At 33.6% G+C, this 24,636-nt stretch overlaps 2 protein-coding genes and 1 long non-coding RNA gene across 4 annotated transcripts; 1 reads left to right on the top strand and 2 right to left on the bottom strand.

Annotated features, from left to right (window-relative positions):
• Positions 1-349: 349 nt before the first annotated feature.
• On the bottom strand, positions 350-5,506 carry LOC112010465 (uncharacterized). Of its 2 annotated transcripts, none has more exons than XM_024042809.2 (5): positions 5,163-5,506; positions 4,790-4,997; positions 3,805-4,313; positions 3,071-3,194; positions 350-577 (listed from the first exon to the last, which is right to left on the bottom strand). In XM_024042809.2, exons 1-4 carry the CDS (start codon positions 5,375-5,377, stop codon positions 3,083-3,085), a joined length of 1,044 nt encoding a protein of 347 aa, XP_023898577.1. In that variant the 5' UTR covers positions 5,378-5,506; the 3' UTR covers positions 350-577; positions 3,071-3,082. The 2 variants fall into 2 exon arrangements, with proteins under 2 accessions (XP_023898577.1, XP_023898576.1); XM_024042808.2 differs by lacking the exon at positions 350-577 and adding an exon at positions 610-1,142.
• A 4,813-nt stretch (positions 5,507-10,319) lies between these two features.
• On the bottom strand, positions 10,320-14,996 carry LOC112010467 (sm-like protein LSM8). Its single transcript, XM_065778435.1, has 6 exons — positions 14,864-14,996; positions 11,677-11,774; positions 11,182-11,222; positions 10,969-11,096; positions 10,716-10,790; positions 10,320-10,584 (listed from the first exon to the last, which is right to left on the bottom strand). The coding sequence occupies exons 2-6, from the start codon at positions 11,711-11,713 to the stop codon at positions 10,494-10,496; spliced, it is 372 nt and encodes a 123-aa protein (XP_065634507.1). The 5' UTR covers positions 11,714-11,774; positions 14,864-14,996; the 3' UTR covers positions 10,320-10,493.
• Positions 14,997-18,223: 3,227 nt separating this feature from the next.
• LOC112010468 (uncharacterized) lies at positions 18,224-24,591 on the top strand. The gene is made up of 3 exons (XR_010630919.1): positions 18,224-18,480; positions 19,316-19,419; positions 24,517-24,591. It is a non-coding gene; the product is annotated as an uncharacterized LOC112010468 (long non-coding RNA).
• Positions 24,592-24,636: the final 45 nt, after the last annotated feature.

Below are 24,636 nucleotides of genomic sequence, written 5' to 3'. Positions count from 1 at the left end.
TAGATGCTAGAATATCTGGATTCTCACTCAATGCTTTTTTTGTAAAAAAAAAAAAAAAAAAAAAAAAAAAATGTAGATTTTAGAAGATGGGAATCCACATTCTCATGCTTGATAAAGTTAGATTTTGTATAGACTAACAATTTTACCCCTCGTCCCTCCCCTTTAACTAATAGAAATAATATATATATAAAATTATTATTATAAATTGACAATTTAAATAGTTATTTTTGTATTATACATATCATTTAAAAAATGTTATACTATATTTCTATTGAATTATTCATGATTTATAGTTTATATTTTGTTTCTCATAATTTATTTGTAGGAAGAATTTAAAAAAAAAATGATATTGTATTTACAAATCAAATGATATTTTGAGAAAAATATATAATTCTTACAAGGTTCTTAAAAATAAACCAAATATAAGCATTTCATATTCTCATGAATTTTATTAGATTCTAAAGCAAATTAGACATAAAAATAATTACATTCACAAACATCCAGATTGTCAAGCATTAGACATCAAGATAATGCGGATTTTCCCATACCAAACACCACCTGACATGCTTATTAGTGCCTGTGGTAAGTTAGAAAATAATACAATGTAAGTAACTATCAAAATCAATTGAATAGTAGGAATAATTCAAATACAACAAAAAAAGATAAAATTCAGTTTATGCTTTCGCGTATGATCAATTCATCTTTTCTTGAAAATCACACATCGTTAGATTTGACTATTCAACATTTCCCAACCCTCCACCTGCCCGTTGATATATATAATATAAAAGTTTTAACCCACTGTACACTGCGCAAATTCCATTTCCTCTATGAAACAATATACAGTCCAAATTTTCCTAAAAGAAAGTTTGTCACGCTTTGATCTATTCTGCTTCCAATTCAATTGTAGCACACTAGAACATATCTCAAGTCATCGTTGTTGTGAAGTCAGGACCTACACCAGATCATCAAGATGGCACAAACTCTACTACCTGCACCAAATTATCAGATTCTCTCTCTCTCTCTCTCTCTCTCTCTCCACATCCACGATGTCAATGGGAATGGGAAAAAAAAAATCACGTTTTGATTGGTTCAAAACAATCGAGCTACCAGCTGCAGCCTTCAAAGTTCGCAGCTGCAAAGCACTATAAACAACCAAATGGAGGGAGATATGATTATGTCAAATATGAATTTCAAGATGATATCTATTTTCTCAAATCGTATATATAAGAGAAAGCTGAGTGCCTCATATTAAGCCAGGAGACATAACTAATTTTGCACAATATTTGTATTACAGTAATCATACAACTAAAAGATTTCTATAGACCTAACTTTGCACAAATAATAGCCCAAACTCTCTTCCGCCATGTAAGCTTCACATCTATAGTTTGAAGTTTCAACAAATTTCCCATACATGATGGGATTGTCCAGAGTTATGTCCAACTTAAGCCAAGATACCTCAGCTCAATCATGTTTCCTATGGTACAGGGCAATTGCGGGTGGAATACACATTCAAGATCGTGAACATGAAACCCTTAGAAGCATCCTAGGACAAATATGAAACAAACCTACAAGGCCACTTTGTGATATATCCTCTTCTCTCTCTCTCTCTCTCTCTCTCTCTCTCTCTCATACACCTTTTTTATTTGCATGGCAATCTCCAATTAACATCCATGTTGTAGCCGGTTCTAATGACAAAAATTTAGTACTTCCACATTTTCAATACTTCTCATGTTTCATTGGCCAAGAATGGATGAACCATGTACTGACAACTAATATTTGAAAGCAAGCATAAGAAGAAGAGCATGTGAGAAATTAAGCATGGATGAAGAGAACAGCGGTTTTTTTTTTATCTCTGTAGATTATAAAGCAAAGCTTGATAAAAGGAAGTACAACTACCACATTAACCAAACATCTAAACAGTGGTAATTGTGTGAGTGCTCTTCTTAATCTTTTCAGTCAATTTAATGTTTCTTGGAAACCTATCTTGGTACAGGTTACATTATTATTATTATTATTATTATTTTTCTCTCTATTATGATTAAAGACATATCAGAAAAGGACTTGGGTTGTAAGTTGTATTAGTTGGCAACTTGGATGTTAATTTATTTGCTACTTTTCTGCTATGCTATCTTTTGTAAAAGCATACTTTTTTTTTTCCCTCTATATCTTATAAAGCAAAACTTGCCCAAAGGAAGTACAATGGCCGCTTAACCAAACATCTAAACAATGGAAATTTTCTGGGTGCTCTTCTTGACCTTTTGGGCCAATTTAATATTTCTTGGAATCCTTTCTTGGTACAATCTCTATCAAGATTAAAAATATATAACAAGACTACAAGTGTAGCTAGGTTGTGAGCTGTATTAGTTGGCAACTTGGCTATTCTTTTCTTTGTTGCATTTCCATTGTGCTATCTTTTCTACATGTGTGTTTAGAGTTCAGGACTGGTACATTTGATTGTTAATGGTGACCATCTCAATTGGGTAAGGTGAGTAACCTCTTTGAAAGTGTTTGATGGCCAATTGATATTCAGTATTTGTTATCTTCAGATTTCATTTCGGTCCTCTAATTTTGCTTTCATTCATCTCAGTCCTCTAACTTTTAAGTTTATTCAATTAGGGTTTTTTCATCAACTTTTGTTATATGTTGTTGTTATTTTTCTTCAAATTTTTTAAATTAAAAAAATTCAATTAATAATTGAAAAATATTTTCTAGATTTTTTTTTTCAAAAAATTTTAACAAAAGTTGACGAAAATGCCTTAATTGAATAAATCTGAAACTTAGAAGACTGAAATCAACGAAAGCAAAGTTAAAGAATTGAAATGAAATCTGAAGAAACTTAGAGGGTCAGTTTTGCATTTTAGCCAAAAAATTATGGTGAAAGCCAAATAAATATAGCTAAATTATTGTCAATAATAGAAAATAAAAAGAAGATATCCACACGTAGGGCAGATTATAGGCTAGTTATAATAATAGCTGAAAGAGAGCTATCACATCTAATATTTTTAACTAGATATACAATATCATCACCTCCCTGACAATAGATTAAAATTCTAAAAGTTCCAACCATTACCTGGACAAAAATTTACATTTTTCTCCAAATGTTGATGATACCGTCTGCTAATGACTTCAGATTTCCCCACAGAGATGATTTCCTAGGAACTTCTGCATCATTTTTCTGCCTAGTAGAAACATCTCTGAACATGGAAAATGACACCTTGCCTTAAGATCCAACTCATAAGTGGTAAAAGGATAAAAAATTCATGAAAAAGAAAAATACAGGAACAGAAAAACAATCTTGCTTGTGTAAGATTCAAGGGCAAATAACATCTAAGATAGGAGACAGGTTCACAATAAAAAGAAGCTAGACCATTTTAGGTAGAAATAACCCATTAGGGCTTCAACGGTGTGCTTACATAACTGCTCTGAAAAGAGTATAAAAGGGACATGTACACAGCAGCAAATTCTTTTTTGGATAAGAAAATAACTTCATTGAAAAAGAAATGAGAAAATACAATGAAAACAAGGCACACAGGCAGTGTGCTATGGAAACAGTAGAATATCTAAACTAACTAGCAGTGAAAGTACAAAAATCAAGTAAATCATGCAAAGATTAAGGTAGAAACCCTTACTTCACATTTTTGTGAAGGCAGCACCTTAACTAGGGATACAGCTATACTAATATGGTTATCAATAATTTACTGATGAGAGTACTGCAGACTTTATAATTGGAACTACATAAGTAACAGTATGAATTTCTAATGATGACGACAATTCAGAGAGAGAGAGAGGGAAAAAAACCCTTACTTCACATTTTTGTCTAGTTCAATGGATCCTTGATCTTGCTCTGCTTTAGACCCTAGACCATCAACATTTGGCAAGTTGTGATCAACAGCTTGCTGTTGTTTACCATCCTGGCATGGATGCAAAACTTCCTCAATTTCCCCAACTAGCGGATGATTTTCAGTTGCAGCAAAGCCAGAATGATCACCCTGAGCTCCGTCATTTTCAATATCGCTTGATATTTCAAGACTTGAATGGGAAACATCCTCAGTTTCTGATGGAACAGAATCAAAATCATTGTGCTCAGCATCCTCCTTTTTGTCATCTGCAGGTTTCTCAAAACATAAGGGAGAAACTTCTTCAGCATTAACATTCTCAGATGGTTCTAGACACAAAAGAGAGACATCCTCAGTTTCTTCTTTTAGCAGATGATTTTGCTGAGCTTCCTCCTCTGGTTTCTCTAAGCAAGGAGAAACTTCAGCATCCCCTTTAAGGACATCGCTTTGTTTTGCATCAATATCAGAGCGACTACCCTGCAAGCAAATAAGAGATGCTATAGAATAGAAGAGGTTTAGGAAGCACAGAAAGTGATATATACATATATCAGAACATGTTTTAGGAAGCACCAATTTATATGAAATTTATGGGGAAAAAATGCACATATGGCAGCTTGATTTTCAAGTCTAGCACTTTGCTCTGAAAACATTTCATTTCATTTCATAATTGTGACTGTGATGATCTTGGGCATCTAGAAACAAATGGTAAGATGAGCATTCTTGGTCAACTTATTTCCAGGATATGATACTACAAGCATTGTCTATAATTTTATAACACATTTAGCATCTTAAAAAAGCCAAAATTAATCATAATAGCCCATCTGAAATGGCGTCAGGAATATCGCCTTGATAACTAGAAATATTATGTATCTAGCGTAAGACGTGTGACTCTGAAGATGTACATATAAATCCCCCAAAACCATATAATTTGTAATTAAAACTAATTTACTCACTGGCATTGCAGGCTTTACAAGGACTTGTTGAGACGGAAAGGATATAGTTGGTTTTAAGAATGGAGTTCCTTTCCCGGTGTCCGAGGAAGACAGTTTAGATTTGTATTGTAGCTCCTGAATGATTTTTCTAACAGTATAATAAGAGCCACCCACTTGCTTAACTGCAAAAGAAGCAGTTGGGAATTTTCCAGCATTCATTTCTCTATACCTGCAATTATAAATGAAATCACACAACCGATCGATATTAGGTTTAATTAATTAATTAATTAATTATAATAGTATAAATAAACCTAGATCATAATTCGTATATAAACTCAAACAAATATTACAGAGAAAAAATGGAAAGAAAGAAAAGAGAAGAGAGAGTAATTACTTGTTAACAAAGGATTCGACCATAGCTTGACGTTCAAGTTTGGAGAGCCTGGTACGAACTACTCTGTCAGTGTCAGGAACAGAGGCAGCATTGGAATTGGAATGGGAATTTCTACGCCACTGATCAATATTTTTTACTTTGTTACGGGATTGGTTGTTGAATTTCAAGGACTGGGTTCCTGCTGCTGCTATTCTTGCGATCAGATTCTTTCCCATATTTGAAATCCACTTCCACACCAACTACATTTACCTCTTTCTATTTCACTTTTCAGACAGAGGAACTGAGGGTTTTAGATTTTAGGGTTTTACAAATTTCTTTTTTTTTTCTTTTTTTTCGGGTTTTTATTTTAAGAAAGCAAATTGGCCGTACCGGTCGACGGGATATAAATGTAATCTTAAAAAAAAAAATATATATATATATATAGATTTTTTATATCAAAAAGCACATTTTTTGAAACAAGTTTTTTTGATAATTTTTTTTTTTTCTTTGAGACATAGATTTTCCTTTTTTTAAAAAAAAAAAAAAACATGTTTCTTTTTGACAAAAATATTGTAATACTTACATGAAGTTTATCCATTCATTGTTATGTCCATTTTAATAATGTCTACCCGTAGTTTGGAAAATTTCAATTAACCCATTTGAGGTGGCCTTTGTTAGACCGTCATAATGTACCTCTCGTTTTCACCATTAAAAAACAAGAATAAAAATGTCTTTTCAATAATCTTGTATATCTCTTTACTCCATCTCCTCATTTGAATCCAGAACTCCTAAAGAGACTCAATTATCCTAAAATCCTAAGATCAAAATTTCACAGACCCCATTGCCCATCTTCATCTTCTTCAACAAGTTCAATGCAAGTTCTCCTTTTTCCTAGGGTTAGGGCTCTGATTACAAAGAGAGAGGGCTTGAGTGGGATTCCATTTCCACTAAAGAAAGAAAAACAAAAAAATCCAATTCGATTTGGAGTAGAAAAGGTTGAAAGAGCCAAAGAAATCAAAGGTTTTGCTAACCTCAAAGGAAAATGCTTTGGCATCTAACTTTTTGTCTCTATTCTCTCTTTTCTTTTTCTCGATATGGGTTTTTTTATTCCCACAATCACAAACCAATTCTTTTATACTTGATATGAGCCCCAAACCCCATCAATTAATTTCTAGGTTTAATGGATTTGTGGGTTCAAGTTTTTTTGGATTTGTGGATTTGAATTTTTTGGGTATAATGGATTTATGGCTTTAAAGTTTTTTAGGGTTGTGGTTTGAATTTCCTTTTGGTCTGATGTTTTTAGATGTGTTTTGATGAGGTTGAAATCTTGTCATTGATGAGGCAAGGACTTGCTTCGACGAGGTCGGAATCTTGCAATTGATGGAGCACTTGCAAAAGTCTGCTGCTCAACTAGAAATAGGACAACAAGCTTAACCCAAAAAAAATTGAATCAACCCAAAATATTGGATTTTTTTTTGCTCTCTTTCTATTGTTGGGTTCTTCAAACACAAACACACCTGTTAGATACAAGATTGGCCACCTAAAGTATATCTCCTTGCTTGCAATTAGTAGAGTGAACTGATTCTTGAGTTGATCGAATGAGATTCGATTCATGATATGAGATTTGGGTTTGAAGATTTGTTGCTTAGATAAGGTTTCTATTGTATCTTATACTAAAGATGTTTATCTAATGACAATGGGAGATATAGATTACAACTATCTAATGAAGTCCACCTTAAGTGCATTAAGTGACACTTTTCAAATCACGAATAGACATTATTAAAATGGGCTTAAAACTTTTCATTTTTGTCCATTGACTTTTGATTCTACGTGTCTAACAAAATGCTTAGGCGGCATTACTTAACTTGATATGGAGTACTAAATAAGAGAAAAAAAAAAAAAAACATTCTTTAAAACAATTTTCTTTCAAATACTGTTTTCTTTGTTTTGTTTTGTTTTTTTTTTTTGTTTTTTTTTTTGTTTTTTTAATGTTTTTAACTATAAAAGTGATGAGGTGGGTAACCGCTAGATAGCAAATGAATCTCAAGTGGGTAAAATAACATGAAATTGAGCCTAACCACAAACGAGTAAACTGTAATTAATCCTTACTACTATTATTATTAGTGATAAACTATAAATCTTAAATTTTAAGGTGGTCAAATTCCAAAATTTGAAAGGTGACCGTTATCCCAATATCCATTGGAATTATCAAAAATTCCCGTGGGAATTTGTGGGCGTCTAGTTTTGGTCAATGCAATTTGGTGATGATTTCTATCATGTTTCTTGTTTTTAGTTCTTCATAATAGAACTTGAGCTAAAGAGTTCATTTCTTTCTTTACATGAATTCATCGCCTCTATTCATGTAGAACTATTTAATCATAACAACAAGAACAACGACAATAATGATTATGTAAGTATGGAATGGAAAGTAGTTCTTAGATTCAAAATTTAAGGCATCATTTGTAACGTAGGTTTTTGGTTTAGGCAAAATCAACACTCAAAACTCAATTTCCATCACCCAATTCTCAAAATTTGTAGGCCCATCTCAAGACAATTTGTTTGGGCTTTTGTTCTCAATTTAGTAACTAATTACTCAAAAAATTGAGTTAGAGTTATGAAAATTGAGAACAACTTTTTGGAGTTTTTGAGTGATAGAAATTGAGTTTCAATGGGATATTTGTAAATCTGAGCAAATGTGTAAGACTCACAGTTATAAATTGTTTCCATCAAGTTAGATCATATTTAAATTTGTTTGTTTCAGGATAAAATAATTTTCGAAAATGTTTTTCATATATATATATATATATATATTTGTTTGACTTCATTCCAGTACTCTTTTAACTAGAGGTGTTCTTTCATTTTAAATACACAATAGCAAGTGGTAATGGGTTTTAATCTCCACATTCGATTTAGTTAGTGTGTGATATGACAATTTCTCATTAAAACAAAGGCAAAAATACAAAACTGACTCTCTAACTTTCAGCTTTTGTCATTTCAGTCCTCTAACTTTCAGTTTTGTCATTTTAGTCCTCTAAGTTTCAATTTTTGTCAATGTAGTTTTCCATTAGAACTCTGTTATCTTTTTCCGTTATCACTAAGGGAAAAAGAAAATGGATAAAAACAAAGTTCAAAGGTATTACATGTTGTCACCCCTGATTATATACAAACCCAACACAAGCTGTTGAACAGCTTCCTGCGAGTCAGAAGTTCAGTCAGGTTATGTTGAGAGAGAGAGAGAGAGAGAGAGAGAGAGGGGGGGGGGNTTAGAACTCTGTTATCTTTTTCCGTTATGTGATCAAAACTACACCGTTTTGAATATTTTTAATAATAATATTCATAGTTAAAAGAAAACTAAAAAAAAAAAAAAATTAAAAAAAAAGCTGTAAAAAAAAAATGTCGAAAATGGCGAACGCAAATCCAGAGGGAATCGAGGGAGTTCGGATGAGTTGGAACGTGTGGCCACGAACGAAGGTTGAAGCGAGCAAGTGTGTAATCCCACTCGCTGCCTCCATTTCTCCAACCCGCCCTCACCCTGACATCCCTACACTCCACTTTGCTGCAAAACATGTGCCTCTATTCTCAACCCTTACGCTTGCGTCGTCTTTGCCACCAAGATCTAGATTTGCCCCTTCTGTTACTAGAACAACCATTTCCCTCCTCACTATTCCATGATCTCTCATACCAACACGCCACCACTGTCTTGGTGTTCGGCAAACCCGTGAGGCCCTTCACCTCCACACCCACTCTTTGTGGTTCGCGCGCCATTCAAGGTGCTATTAGCTTGTAGATCGGAGAGTGGTTGTTGGGTTTGAGAGTGGAGGAGCCTCGGTGAGACCTTGGTTCGAGTTTAGAAGAAAGCTGGGTTTCAGTTGTGATTTTCAGAGTGGGATGACCTATAAGGAGATTGAGAAGCACCCTCGTTGTGTTCGTTGTTTGTCATGGTGAAGCAAGGAAGCTCCACCTAGGTTTAGATCGGAGAGGGAGATGAGAACTTTGAGAGAGCTTCGAAGAGGGTTCTAGATGAGGAGCAATCCGCTGCCTGTGGTGGCAGCGCTAATCTGTGATGACAAGCTCAAGCCATGAAGGTTCGATGGAGGCTCGACTGGAGAGAGTTTCAGAGATTAGAGAAAAAGCTTAGGTTTAGGGTGAGAGATAGGGAGCTCGGTGAGAGTTTTGGTGAGTTTGCAGTGCTCTCGCCTGGTCTGAGCGTTTAAGCCTAAATGTTTTTTTTTTTTTTAATATCAAATTAATTTTTTTTTTTTTAATTCCGAATTTTATTATTAAAAAAAAAAAAAAACCGTTGTCGTTTTGGCTCAGTTAACGGCAAGACATATCTGACGTTTAACGAAGTACCAAATTGACAAAAATTGAAAGTTAGAGGATTGAAATGACAAAACTGAAAGTTAAAGGACTGAAATGAAAAAAGTTGAAAGTTAGAGGGTCAGTTTTGCATTTTGCCTAAAACAAAAGAAGATTCTAGTTAAAAAAATACTAAAGATAAGCCAAACCTCATTTAAATATTGCCTTGGCATCCCCTCCTCGTGGTTAAGGAAAGGCTGTAAGGCATGGCCCACTCTCATAATGTGACTGGCAGTGTGTACAAGGTTTGGGAACGAATTCACCACTGTATTTAGTGAGCATATAAATTGTATCTCCTCATCAATTTCTTCTTCTTCTTCTTCTTCTTCTTTTAATTCAATTTCATGATTAATTTCTAATTACACCAAAATGACACTTATTTTAAAGGCGTAAACCATTTTTGAAGGAAAAAAAAAAAAAAAGATTTCATCCCCACTACCCTCACCCCTTCTACCTTATGCCATCATTACCACCTCTACGCCATCTACAACATCCACTACCACTTGTTTGTCATTTTCAACCCGACCTCGGTGCTACTGCTCGCCACCCACCACTGGCCACCATCTTTGCCACTTGCCGTCTACCACCACTTCCTCCCCCTAACCGCCATTGTTGGAAAAATTTTAGGTAAACACTGGAAAAATATTTTTTGAATGACAACCAAACAAAAAACAAGTCATTTTCTTCAAAATGCACTTTTCGCTAAAAATATTTTTCACAATCATTTTCCCCAAAACAAATAGGGCCTTACCAATAAAACAAAAGCATTCCAAAGCATCCACAAAATGGGCTTACCACTAGATCATGTTAGAGAACTGATTGGGGCTTGGAAAATGATTCATTTGATTCGGAGAAATTGACATAAAGCTCTTTTATCAATATTACAAATATGCGCATATAGAATATTCAGAACGTTTGAAAACTACCCTGAATGTTCTTTGTAGGTAATAATCACTCACATGGTCATAACAACTTTGCACCTTTCTTAGCCTTTTAATGGATGACAGGCTTGAGAGGATGAGCCCTCAGTTTTGACAAATCAAGATGAGCATCAAGCTCCTCATCGAGCTCCCCAACTACGCTTCTACAAGATTCAAGGAATTTAGATTATAATATAGCATGTAGTTTTAGAGGGGGGGAGGGGGGGTGGGGGCTGGTTGGAATCCTCACTAAGGGAAAAAGAAAATGGATAAAAACAAAGTTCAAAGGTATTACATGTTGTCACCCCTGATTATATACAAACCCAACACAGCAGGGGCAGTAAATGTGTAATTTGTTCCATTCAGTGAACTATATATAGAAATTCCAAATTCAGCAGAATACACTTGCAAAAAGAATGTCTACTGGAAAGAAGCTAATAAAGTTCTCCATCTGGTTGGCCAAATGTTGAGAAATCCAGTGGAAAAAAAAAATACTATATAAAATGTTTTAGATTCTGAAATTAACCTTCTCCAATTGACTCACACACCATAGGAGTAAAACAAACTGTAACTGAAGGCTTATCATAGTAAGGATACAAACCTTTGTGGAGTAGACACGCTCATGAGATTCATCAAGGATAATATTTGTAGCCTGGTCAAAGCCTTTTAAGACTCCCTAAATGAAAAACCAACTTTGTAAATACAATTAATACATCATTCATAAGATTTAGCAAGCATTGGACTAATATCATGTAACATACCACTATGTTCCGTCCATCATTTGTGATAACTGATATTGTTTCTGCACACAGGAAATAATTTAAAAATATAGTAAAGAAAATGAATAATAAATAAATGAAGCCCCAAACCATCTGGGCAAAAAGTGCGGGACAAAAAAACACTGAGAACAGGTCTACATCACTCTTTTCCAGTCTTACACAGGTACAGGCACATGTGCACACACACAAAGTTTACTAACCAGTTTTGAAAAGATTTTACCTCTTGCTTTTAAACACAACTAAAGGAGTAAAGTGGGGATCCTATGAAGCTCCAAAGTTAGAAGTTTAAGCAACAGTTCTATTAGGCATACACTTCAAAAGCCAAGGTGCACCAAGTTACAAGTATGAAAAGCTTACACCTCAACACAATACACCTAGACTCATACCTTGACTAAAATTTGGTAAAACACCCTGTAGATTGTTATATATACATGAAACACAGAAGCAATAAAAAGGGTTTATCAGAAATTTGCTTACGATCTACAAGAGATTCAAGTCCAGGGCCACCTGACATTTTGAGGCTCCCAAAATCTATATGAGAGACTCCTCTACAAGATAGGTTATGAACCAATTTTCTGGAAAAAAAGAGAACAGATCGTAAGTTCCTCAATAGACATTTTACATAAATTAATGAGAGCATATTATAAGCGCTATAAATGTCATGACCCAAACTATAATCCAAATTTGCAAGCATGAACAGCATGTTACTACTAAAGTTATACTCGATATCAACACGAACTAAACTAAATTTGTACACAAAATACTATACTCTTTATTTAATATCCAGAACATTAAAATTTCCTCAAAAGGTTTGATAACCATCAAATATAAAAAGGTTGTAGTCCGTGCACATGGCTCCCACTTCCTAACAAATACATACCAACTTGAGAGTTGAGCAAAACCATACCAAAAAAAAAAAGGGTAAGAATGTCTAAACCAAACAAGCTCCTCAAGAACTCAACTAATGTTCCCACTGATTTCAATCAAATATAATTGGGAAGAAATCATCCAGGTTCACACAAACTCAGAAATTTTAAAGGGAAAAGAAGAAGACGAAGAAGATGAAGAAATGTATTTATGTAATAGATTCAATTAATTAGACACAAACGATAAAAAAAGAAAAAAAAAATAGTAATCCAAAGCCTTCTTCACACTGTCCATCGATGACTCAGCCTTAAATGATAACATCAATAATCCAGCCTTCCTTAGGCCATCAATCATTCATAACTTCTTTGCTGGCAAGAGATGGGAAAAGAAAAATCCAAAGAAAACTTAATATGCCTTGATTTGAAATATATATATATATATATAATGATATTTGTAACATACCCAAGGTGCGGTAGGGGAGAATAAAACATGTCCCCACCCCATACCTGCCTCAAGTTTTAATATTAAGCCTTACCTCTGCCCTGTCCTCTGGCCAGGACGGGCAGAAATTACCATCCCTAGCTAAAAAGCTCCACAAGGGTTAAGTGACATGGGAATTTAATATGAACATATGTATAATGAAGCATTTCATAGTTTGTCGATGTGCATACTAGAAAAATTTTTGGGATCTCAGACTCAGTAAACCTTGTTCTTTTTTTTTTTGTTAATGACACTACATTATATATATATATATATAATCCATTCATCTAAATTTTCACAATATATCTCTCATGATTAAGATAACACAATCATTCATCAAATAATATTTTGGTTACTTTTTCTGATAAGTTTCTAAAGATTTGTAATGCATCCAACTCTCCTCACAATGCCATCTACTCATGGGTATCTCATAATAAGACATCATCAACCCTTAAAGTTGGAATCTTCATCAATCATAGGGTGGTTGGCATCCACCACTGGTTGGATGTCACCAAACAAGGGATGTGGCAGCATCTCACTACTTGGCGGCCAAAACAAAAATTTCCATTATAAGCTAATACTCTTTCCCCTTACTAATTGAGGTTAGAGCATGCCATAAGACTCAACCATAAAACCTTTTGAATTTAACATTCAAATCACAATATCCACTAAACTCTTTAAATATTATTTTCAGGAATTATGTAAGAATTCTTACATAACTAAAATAATATTCATATATCAAAAGCGCATGAAAATGTATCAATTGAGACCTAGATCTCATTTCAATGAATAATAAGTTTTTAATAAATTCCTATAGCCTATTAAAAGCTCATATTACAAGCCCCTTAGCTGTAACTAAAAGAATCGAGAGCATAAAATTGGAAGAGCTCAAACTTGGGCATTTACAATGCCTATCTTATAAATCCCAGGTTATTACTAATAACTTCGTAACCAATAGAAACTCAAAACTTGAATCTCAGAAGATAAAAATCTCTCTTAACTTAAGAAACTACTAATCCATCTAAAAAGTTTCCAACACATTTACATGCATCAAACAGTCACCGCTTGCTCCAAAGATTCACAAAACATTAAAAAAATTACATCATTCAAGGTTTATCAGACAATTACACAAATGGGGCAGCAACAGTAACAACCCTCTGCCTGCCAGATACCAAACAATAGGAACACGCCATAACCAAATTCATGCATGAAATTCAAATACCACATGGCACTCATGTAAAATTCTAGGTCAATCCAATTTACCAAAACCTGGAATTAATTGCACAAAGTTTTTCAGCCTTTTCAAGCTACTGCCAGGTTAAATTTCCTGCAGGTCAGGCTTCTTGCAAAATTCGTTTGATGACCTTAGAAGTCTCAAAATAAGTTGTAATTATATATGGATGAATTCCCATAAATATACTAGTAAATAAAGTTTTTCTCCAAACTGGTTTGGAGGAATCTCCTCCAACCCATTACGTGGTGACTTATAAAACTACCCACGTGTATTTTTACCAAGTCACGTGACTCATTAAATAGTTCATGTGAGTAAAAGTATACACGGATAGCTTTACCAATAGCCATGTAGTGGGTCGATGGAAATTTCCTCCAAACTGGTTTGCAGGTAAACTTTTTCCTATACTATTTACAACTAAATAATTCAGCTCAAAGATCAGTTCTCTAGGATTTATTAAAAAACTCTAAAGCTAATAAACTCAAATCTGCTCCCTGACAGATTTAGGTTTTGAGAGTTTAATAAATAATACACTCACAGACAGATGTGTATTTTAACATGAAACTTGGTTCAAATTACAACTACACTTCCAAATGAATCTATACTTTTTACTATTAGTAAAATCAACCCGAGTCCAATAATTTATATAGGAAACCAAGGCAATAACAGCTCGAACAAATAGCATGGAGTTGAAATATCAAAGCTTAATTTGTATAAGAAAATCTTGTAGTTGTTGTTTCTATTTGAATTGCAGAAATAGAAAATGTCGATTTATATAAAAATAATTATGGGTATGGGTAATGGGTAATGGTTTGAACTTGAAAGTTGAAAGTGTTAGGGAAAGGCTGATATTTTGTCCCACAAAGAACGAAAATGAAATACCTCTCTGTCTGTCACATTATATAAACCCTAGATATTCTCTCTCACACGCACAAATCATATTCATCTATATGAATGAATAAAATAAAAAGGTAAGCTTGAAATTGAAGAACCTAAATTTCAGAATCCAGAAAAATAAGGAAGAACAACACACAAAATGAAAAGACAGAGTGTGTCAATAAAGAAGAAGAAGAAGAAGAAGCTCACTTTTGCTTTTGCTTTTGCGTGCGAGCCAAAAGCCACAGCAATTGCCCAGCGCCGAGTTTCCCCTCAGTCTCAACACGCTCTCTCTCTTTCTCTCCCTTCCGATTTTTGTTACAGCTGACGGGCGAGAAGAAACCAATTCTGAATAATCTATATATATTAGCGGGCCAGGCCCAGGACACAAAGCATCATTGGGCTGGGTTCGGGTTTGTTTAAGTTCAGCTACTCTTTCTTTTTCCTTTTTTTCGATGGTTTCCTACAATAAGTCAAAACCTAAAGTTAGTCATAAGGCACGTTTGTGGAGAGAGACGATGAGAGCAAATTTCGTTTGATGAAAGCCAAATTAAGACAAAGAATAAATGGGAGTGCAAATTTGATTCTATAAGAGCATTCACAGTCGGAAATTCCATCTTATCTTATTTTACCATCTCAAAAAACTACTTTATCAATTATACAATACTATTTTACAATACATCTATCATCCCAACTTTTATTTTACCATCCTATACATAAAAATAATATAAAAATATTTCTCTCTCTCTCTGATCTCTATTTCTCTCTAATCTCAATCACACCACCCACCTCCGTTGAGCAAAATCCATAACAAAATCCAGCCAAAATCAAAATCAAAATCCATAGCAAATTCAATCAAAATCCATAGCAAAATCAAAATCCAAAATCCAAACCAGTCACAAACCCACACAACTTGCCGCCGCTGCACCACCTGACCCACGCCCTTGCTGCCGCTGCACTACCTAACCCACGCCCACATCAATCACAAACCCGATGGTTTCTCAACTGTGGCTTCTCCGGTACCATTGATGGCTTCACAAATTTGGGTTTTTGGGTTTTGGGATTTTTGTGAATGATTTGGGTGTTTTGAGCACCACTGCATATTTTGCTCACTTGAGCCATCTCTCTCTCTCTCTCTCTCTCTCTCTCTCTCTCTAAAACTGAAGCTTTCTCTCTCCTAAACTCTCAATTTCTCAAATGGGTTTTAGTTTTGGTGCAATGGGTGTTTGTTGAATTGGACTGACTATATGAGGGGAGAGTTCACCAAACCAAAAAGTTTTGCTACCAGAAAATTTGAGAATGTACTTTGTTTTTGTTTTGTGCTATGAGTGCTTGTATGTTGCGCTTGAAATGTTCTATAAAGAGAGAGATGAAGGAAGAGGGAGACCATCTCAGACCGTGAAAGAGAAGACAGAGGAGAGAGAGAATAAAAGTTATTAAAAAACTGATACAATAGTGCTACAGTGCCATCCTACATTTAGGATGGTACTGTAGCAACATTGTAAAATTTTTTACAATTCTTCCCATTTGGCCTTCCAACTACTAAGCACATTTTGGGCCTAAATGCCAAATGTAACTTACATTTGCCATTTGGCCTTCCAGATACAGATGCTCTAATAGACAAATTAGGAGAGAGAAAAAGTGGCAATTGACACTCATCAACTCCCCAATTTTCTTCCACCATTGTTACTAAAAAAAATTGTGCTCACAACGTTATTAAAAATTACGCTTGGCTACATGCAAAACAAAGGCACAAATGGAATTTGGTAATTAAAGTTTCTAATTAGAAGAGATGGGAGAGAATTTGGTGTTCAAAAATCAAATTAGGAGAGAGGCCAGTTAAAAAAAAAAAAAAAATCAATTTTCCATAATTTCATTGCCAAATTAGGAGAGGGTGAGAATTCAATGTTTAAAATATTGAATTAGGATAGTAAAAGTAAACTATTTGGCTTTTACAAAGCCGAGAGAATTTGCCTTCAGCAATTGGTTTTGAAAATGCTCATGTACTCACATGCAACATAGTAAAAAAAAGTGATGCATGCATGTAGAGAAATTTGTTTTCAATTTGCTCTAGCACTTAACATAGTAAAAAATTGTAGAGATTCAATAATTCAGCCTATGAAAGAATTGACCTATTTAAATCTATCTTCAGTAATAGGTTGTGTGAAGAGATTTCTCCTCGTAACTGAAGCCCATCACACACACACACAAAAAAAAAAAAAAAAGTGATAGAGATTCTCAAGCATGTAGTTAGAGTTATACAGAGATTCCAACGTACAAGGTAAAAAAGTGAGAGAGATTCTATGATGTATGTAATGTGTGCATGGTAGTTAGGGATTAGAGGCTAGTTTAGAGAGTAGCCAACCTAGTTTGCACTACTAAGGTCAATTGTGCACCATTGATGGTTTGTGAATGGTTGACTCAAAGTTTTTGAGTAAATTGAAATGAGAGTAAGCACATAGAACATGGTTGTTTATGTGGAATACCTTTCTTTTTCATAAAACTTATTTATGTATTTATTTTTGGGAATCCTTACTAAGGGAATTCTTAAGGGGCATTTGATTGGTTTGATGTTACATTACATTGCAATGTTAAATTCTTGAAATATTTGATACATGAAACCACGTTACAACAATATAAGATAAGATTAAGGCATTTGGTTCATTAATTAGATTCCCATCATAATCCAATAATGTAACACTCCTATACTTGATTTACAAACATTCTTAGAAACAATTAAAATTATCATACTAATAAATTGATTCAAAATAGTCTTAACACTTAAAAATGTTAAAATTTCTCTTGAACAACAAACTACCCTTGGAAGACCTAAGATAACGAAATTACACCTAAAACATCAAAAATACATTTGAACTCTACGAAAATTACCAAAATACCCCAAAACCTCTAAAATGACCGAAAATACCCTAAAACTTCCAAAATTACCCAAAATGCTTCAAAATGATCAAAATACCCCAAAACCTCTAAATGACCCAAAATCCCCCTAAAATTTTAAACTAACCTAAAATTTCTGAAATTTCTGAAATGACCAAAATACTCCTTGAAAACTTCCATAATGACCAAAATAATTTTGAAACTTCTAGAATGACCAAAAATATCTTAAAACTTCCAAAATAACCAAAATACTCTTGAAACCTATCAAATAACCAAAAATACTCAAAACCATTGAAATGACCAAAATACCCCTGAAACATATATAATGACCCAAAATACCCTGAAACGTATATAATGACCAAAATACCCCCAAAACCTCTAAATAACCAAAATACCAAGAAACTTTTAAACTGACCTAAAATACCTGAAACCAAAGTGATTAGATTTTCATTGGCAATTCAATAACTCAGCTATGATCTCACACTACAAAACGCAGGCCCATTAGGCCGCATTTTTTTGGGCCGCGTTTATTAAAACACGGCCTAAGCCCTGCTTTAAAAATGGGGCCATAGAATGAGTCTAAAGCCGCGTTTTTAAACGCGGCCCAAGCCCCTTAGCTATGGCCCGTTTAAAATCGCGGCCTAAGGACTTGCGTTTTATTTTATTTTATTTTATTTTTTAGCTTAAGCACTAAAAGTTCAAAACCACCGGTCACACACAGCTCCTAGCCATCACAGCCATCACACACAGCCCCTCCATGATCTGAAGCCCGATACATCGCAACCCATCACAGTCCTCCGATCTTCCTTCGATTTTGTTGTCTCCTCCACCAGATCCTTCCCTCCGACCCTCTCTTCCAAACCAGCGGCGTCGTTTCGATATCATCAAACGTCGCCGTCAGCCTCCATCGATCTGAAGCCCGATATATCTTGGTGAGTCTAATTTCTCAAGCTCTCTCTCTTTGCTCTCCGTCCCTTTGTCTCTTTATCTCTTTGTTCTATGGCCGTCTGTCTCATCTCTTACTCCGGTTTAGATTGGTGGTAGCTTTGGGTCAGAGTGGGGATAGTGGAGGAGCACAAGAATGGTTGTATGGGTTTGGGCTTTAATTTGTGGAGGAGGAGCACAGCTGCCTTGGGTCTGGGTTTGAAGAAGAAGGGCTGTTGAAAGGCCATTAGTTTGTCAATTTTGATCTCTTAGTTAGGGTTTGTAATCTCCAATAAAATCTTCATTTCGTACTCTATTTTGTTCCCCTTTAAAGGGGGAGTAGGAGAAGGAAAGTGTATTTGTCAATCCACCTCATATCTCTAAACTTGAATCTACAGATTTCACAAAATCTTGCCAACATTGAGTGTTTTTTTGTTCATTAATGACAATTTTTTTTTTGCATGTTGCTCATACCAAAAAAAATCTTTATGATTGAATTTTATTTCTGTTTGTTACTGATTTTATTTGTAATGATCAGCATGATATCTAACATGATTTAATTTACAATAGTAGTTATTTTTGTGCTTATTATTGTGTTGAAAATCTTATAATTCTGTGACTGTATTCTAATTATTTTACTTTTAGTCAGTCAATATTGCACTGATATTTGAATCCATTAATAGAAAATACAAAACCATTAGCTTACTTCCTACAACAAAATTGTGCCAATTGAAAAAAGCTTAAGATTTTAATCAAGTGTGGTAGAAGTAGACGGGTGTGTAATTCTTATCAGTCTATTATCTCATTTCTCTATTGACAAATTTTAGTGCCAATCTTTTGCAGATACTTGGTTTCTTCTTTGGGGGGATTGTACTCAATCAGCTTGGCTTGTTTAGAGATCTTAAAGAAGTCAAAATTCTGTCCGAATGGGGAATTGTTTTTTTGTGGTAAGCTTAATCACTTGTCTGCTTAAGGTGCCATTTTGTTGCTCTTATATTGTTGGAACCAATTGTCGTCATCACTACAGCATTTGAATTTCAATTTTGTTGCTTTTCATGATCATCATCATCATCACAAAGCATGTATTTGCACAAAGACACAAACAAACCCCTAAATATGTACCCTCTTGTTTTCTGATAGTAAGATTTAAACCTGAGACCTACCATAACCACAACTAACTCTGTGCCATCTCAGCCACCTAGTCATTAAACTCTGCATTTTTGTTCTTTCTCAAGTTAACCTTGAGGGTTAGCCGTGCTCCAATCCCTAAATCCTCCCTTCCATGAACACATGAGAGTTCCTTCTTTTAAAGAGGAGAGGTATCACTTGCCTATAGTGCCATTGGAGACTCAACCAGCTGATATGCTCCTGCCTGTGCTTCTGAAAATTTTAGCTTTTAACATTGCATATTTATCATGAGCTTCCAATTTGACCAAAATTTCAAAGTTTAATAGTTTACTTTTCTATTACATCTCATGAATTGTGAAGTCGGCCTTTCCTTATTATACCACCATCATTTGGGCTTCTTATGTCTTATCAGTTAAAGGAAAAAGCTATGCCCTAAGAGCATTGGTTTAGAGAATATTTTTATAAACTTTTTATGGGAAAAGAAGGAAAAAAAAAAAAAAACCTGACTTTTTGTTTTGGGATAACTTTTTATATTTCCCATGAAAATTGTATTAAATTTTCCTATAATGGTTCATTAATAAATGCCTAAGGGCACTCATAACCCTTAGTTAAATGTATTTAATTACAATATCATAAAAGAATGCATTCTTTTTCTCCTAAGACAAGTTTCGTTAATATAATTCTATCCCCTATCCTTCTAACCTCAACTTCTTTTTTCAGGATTTTATCTATGATTATTCATACCCTTTAACCATAATTTATGATTTCTCACCTACCTACTTAATGTATCTTGTGTCTCTATGGTGTTGTGTTCTAATATTAGAAGAATTTTCATATTATTATTCATGTATCATGTGGTGTGTGTGTCTGTGTTTGTGCTAAACTTCTCTAATAAAAAAAATCTTAAAATGTTTTAGAATATACTGAAATCTAGAACACATTTCATTAAAAAATAATAATAATAAAATAAAACTCTCTAGACACAAAAAATTGAATAAGTGATCTTGTTTAGCACCTGTGGCACACTCTTCTCTTTTGTGATTGCAATCTCTTTGAGGACTGGATTTTCCATCACAGCAAGAGTACCCCAAAGAGCACCATTGGCTCCTAGTGGAGACCATGCGCTAACCTGAATCCCTTTCTCTTTGCAGAAGTGTCGCAATTTTTCTTGCTGCCATGACACGTTCATTTCCACCTAAAAACATTTTCATTTCAGTTTCAATGCCATCATAACTCAAAGTCACCATTACTTGATGTGTGGTTACACCTTATTAAGTATATCATCTCGATTTTTCGCTTACCTGGTTAACTGCCGGTGGAATAGTAGCATGATGTGGGAGCTGGGAGAGCTTTTTGCAGGCAAAGTTTCTAACTCCAACAGACTTAGCTAAGCCCAGTCTGTAAGAGAACTAGTTGCACATATTTACAATAAATAAATAATAAATGAAGCCCAAAAAGAAACATTTCGGAATGGAAGTCCATGAAAAAGATAGCCATCGGTTGGTGCCTACATTTGGACGACTGTACTCAAGCATGGAAAAAAGTGATTACAAATTTAAAATATTGTGTAAACGAAAAGAAAAAATTAGATTAAAAAGGTGGAATTTGGCAGTGGTTTTCAGCACATAAAATCAGTTTTTACTTGTATAATTTGTACTTGTCATTTGTTTGTCAAGGCTCGTGTCACTTAATTTTTACTCTTGTGTATTTAATTAGAATTCTATTGAGATTATTCTTAAATTTCATTGTACTATTAGTATTATACTGCGACGCACAACTTAATCTAAAACCATATTTACATTAATATATATATATATATATTATAAGTTTTATGTATATGTCATAACTCATAAATTAAATAAATAAAAAAAGTTCTTCTAAATATAGAATCATATGAAGAAGTAAAAACTTATTTTATGTTTAATGTATCACGTTTTTATTCTCAAAAGTTGGTAAGGATAATTTAATTAAAGAAAAGTTTATATGAACAAATAGTGTTAGAAAAACTTATTAAGAGTGAATATTATATTATAAAAAAATTATTAAGTTCATAGTAAATGTTGTACTAGTTAACTATGAGTCAGCATGCATCCACTTAGCTCAATCACGACTTTTAAAACCAAACTTTTATTATATTAGTACGAGACAATTACAGATTATCCACTTAGAGTTAGGCTTGATTTCACCTTATTTACACATGGTTCAAAAGTTGGCATTTTACCCGCACTTTATCCCTCTAAGGTAAGTTTTGTTAGATTGACATAACCCACCTCTAACTTTTTCGTTAGAAAAACACATTTTAATACAAAAACATATCATAAAACAAATAAAAATGTTAGGGTTATGGTTATGACAATTTAACAAAGTTTACCTTAAGTAAGTAAAGTGTCGACTTTCGAATCACAAGTAAACATAGTGAAATCAGACCTAACCACAAGTGGGTAATCTGTAATTATTTTTATCAATAATTTAATATCATATGATTTAGAGAAAAATGACTTTAAAAAAAATGACTTTAATCACAAGAGGGAAAAAAAGAATACCGTGCATAGCAAGTTGAAATGAAACCTGAGATCAGCAAGAGAACTTGTAAATTCAATGTTTAGTTGTGAACATGGACTTCTATGCACCAGTTGAGAAAATTCTTCTCCTTTAGCGTACCTGGGCTTCGAAATCGTACATTTTGAAACTACTTGGATTCCATTGACAATAATTTCATTGCATGGTAGATTAAAAAGTGTGCGCTTAATTATTACTACTTCCATTTACATGAAATTCAATTTCATCAGTTTATAATCATTAATTTTCAAATGGTCACAAGTTTCTTAAAAGCTAGGAAAGACTTTTTAAACACCCACATCTCTTCTCTCTCCCTCTCTATATCTTCTTCTTCTTCTTCTATTTTTATTTTTATTTTTATTTTTATTATTATTAATTGTTGTGGTTAGAACTTAGAAGTGCCTCGAAAATATGTAAATTAACGTTGTCCAAAATTCAATTTGATCTTTTTGCTCATTTTAGCCTTATACATTTTATTCGTGTTCAATGAAGTCCTTTTGTCACCATTCATCCAAATTGCATCGCTTGATGCCCCAAATAGTCGTAGTTTTGGTATTGTAATCTTTTAAATTAAACAAAATCTAGAATACTTATTAAAAAATTTTGGAAAAAAAAAAAGAAGAATTTTCAAATTGAGGAGTTTGGTTTTTCCCCCTCTTAAGTTTGAGCTTTGTCAGTCTCAAAACAGGAATTCATTTCTACAGGAAAAGATCTTTTAAAATGTAGGTAAGAGTCTTACTAAAAAAAATGTTGTATTTCAGATAGAAATATTTGTTAATGGAGGATTTTTTTTTTTTTTTTTTTTTTTATGTAAAAAAATTATTTTACTTACCATAAATATAAGCTTTGTCAATTTCAAATTAAGAACAAACAAATTCTATAAGAAAAGATCTTTAAAAATGTGGGCACTATGAAAAAAATTCTAATTCCACTAAAAAAAATTGTTTTCTCGTCTCTTTCATTCCTTAATTTGAATATAAAAATAAAAATAAAAAATATAATTCTATTGATTTTTCTGGAAATTAATTTTTCTCTTATTTTTTTGGATTTTTTAATTTTTTTAATTTTAAAAATACTAAAATGATGACTTTTAAGGGCACTTAACGCAAGTCGGCAACCCATTTAATAGAGTAGATGGGAGGAATGAATTGACAAGAAAGAAACTTAGAGGACTGAAATTAAAAAATCAAAATAAAAAATCAAAATTACAAGATTGAATTAAATTTTGTGTGAAGTTAAAGGATGTAATTTATAATTTTACCTTAAATATTTGATATTCTTTAAACTTTAAAGTGTACCGTTAATAAATATGTAGATATGATAAATTTTAAATATTTGTATATTGCTTATAAAACGTCTAATTAGGCAATACTATTTGGACCACCGCACACCTTTATTGCGATAGTCACTTCACAAGTATAAATGCCTGTAGGGTGTATGGGATAAAAGCAAGGTATAAGTCTTCAGGAATAAGTTTCACACACATGTACACTTAACTTAGGCTATAGTAGAATTTCTATCTTATATAAAAATAAAAATAAAAACTATGTGGGTACTGTGCTATGGGCCTATGGCAAATGAGACTTTAGAAGAGAATGAGATCCCAAGTTCACAGAACATAGGACTGCCACTAGCTTTCGACTCACAAAACTGAAACAATTTTGCATTATGATAAATTGAGCTTGATAAGATGACCTTGAAATAACAGTTGGAAATCTGAGAGTTTGATTACTACTATTAGTGCCTAGGCTCAAATCTATGGGTCGGTGTTGTGGTTAGGCTTTTTGAACTTTTTTTTTTTTTAGGCTCCGGTGGCTACCTATTTTGCTATTTTGCAATAATGGTCTATGACTGTGCCTTTCAGTTTCTGTTTTTCTGTGCTGAGTGTGCACCTATTTTGTCTCCGTTTTTTATTTTTAGATTCCTTATCTGTCGTCTCTAGTTCTGGTCATTTGTTTTTTTTCCCCTGATAATCCTTATCTTTAGAAATTTACTCAAAATATTGTCGATTTTTGGGTTTGGAATGCTACTCCCTTTTGTGTGTTGTGGATTGTTTCGTGAGAGACGAATGGTAGAAATTTTGATGGTGTTGAGAGGCCTATTTGTGTAATTAAGTTATTTTTTTCCAGTCTTCATATGAGTGGTTGACTGTTTTAGGTAGCATCCTTTGTAAAATCATGTGTTTCTCAAGTAAAATCAAGTGTTTTTTAGTACTTCCTTGGCTTCATTATAAATGAAATAAATTTGAATGTTAATGCATTATGATGGTACTTTCAGTTTCTGCAGTTATTTATGTCTTTTTATTTATAACTTCTTGTTGTTCTGGTATGGTTCTTATGTGCACATATTCATTTCAGGGTTGCTGAAAGACCTTCAGACAGCAGAACTTCAGCTCAGAGAGCCAATAGTCAAGTTGGTTCTCGACAAGGTTAACTACTCACTTAAAAAGTGATAAATGAAAAAAAAAAAACTTTTTT

Source organism: Quercus suber, unplaced genomic scaffold (assembly GCF_002906115.3).
Source record: "Quercus suber isolate HL8 unplaced genomic scaffold, Cork oak 2.0 scaffold_183, whole genome shotgun sequence".
Taxonomy (NCBI): Eukaryota; Viridiplantae; Streptophyta; class Magnoliopsida; order Fagales; family Fagaceae; genus Quercus; species Quercus suber.
The sequence above is the reverse complement of the archived record's forward strand: the minus strand, read 5'-3'. Positions and strand labels throughout refer to the sequence as shown.

What these genes read in the sequence shown, in the direction of transcription:
- LOC112010465 (XM_024042809.2), bottom strand. Translation starts at nt 5,377, where the DNA reads ATGGGAAAGAATCTGATCGCAAGAATAGCAGCAGCAGGAACCCAGTCC. An exon ending in GTCGAATCCTTTGTTAACAA is followed by an intron (nt 4,998 to 5,162) that starts GTAATTACTCTC and finishes TTATAATTGCAG; the next exon opens with GTATAGAGAAATGAATGCTG. An exon ending in GAACTAGACAAAAATGTGAA is followed by an intron (nt 3,195 to 3,804) that starts GTAAGGGTTTTT and finishes TTCCATGTTCAG; the next exon opens with AGATGTTTCTACTAGGCAGA.
- LOC112010467 (XM_065778435.1), bottom strand. Translation starts at nt 11,713, where the DNA reads ATGTCAGGTGGCCCTGGACTTGAATCTCTTGTAGATC. An exon ending in ATGATGGACGGAACATAGTG is followed by an intron (nt 11,097 to 11,181) that starts GTATGTTACATG and finishes TTTTTCATTTAG; the next exon opens with GGAGTCTTAAAAGGCTTTGA. An exon ending in CAGTTTGTTTTACTCCTATG is followed by an intron (nt 10,791 to 10,968) that starts GTGTGTGAGTCA and finishes TTCTATATATAG; the next exon opens with TTCACTGAATGGAACAAATT.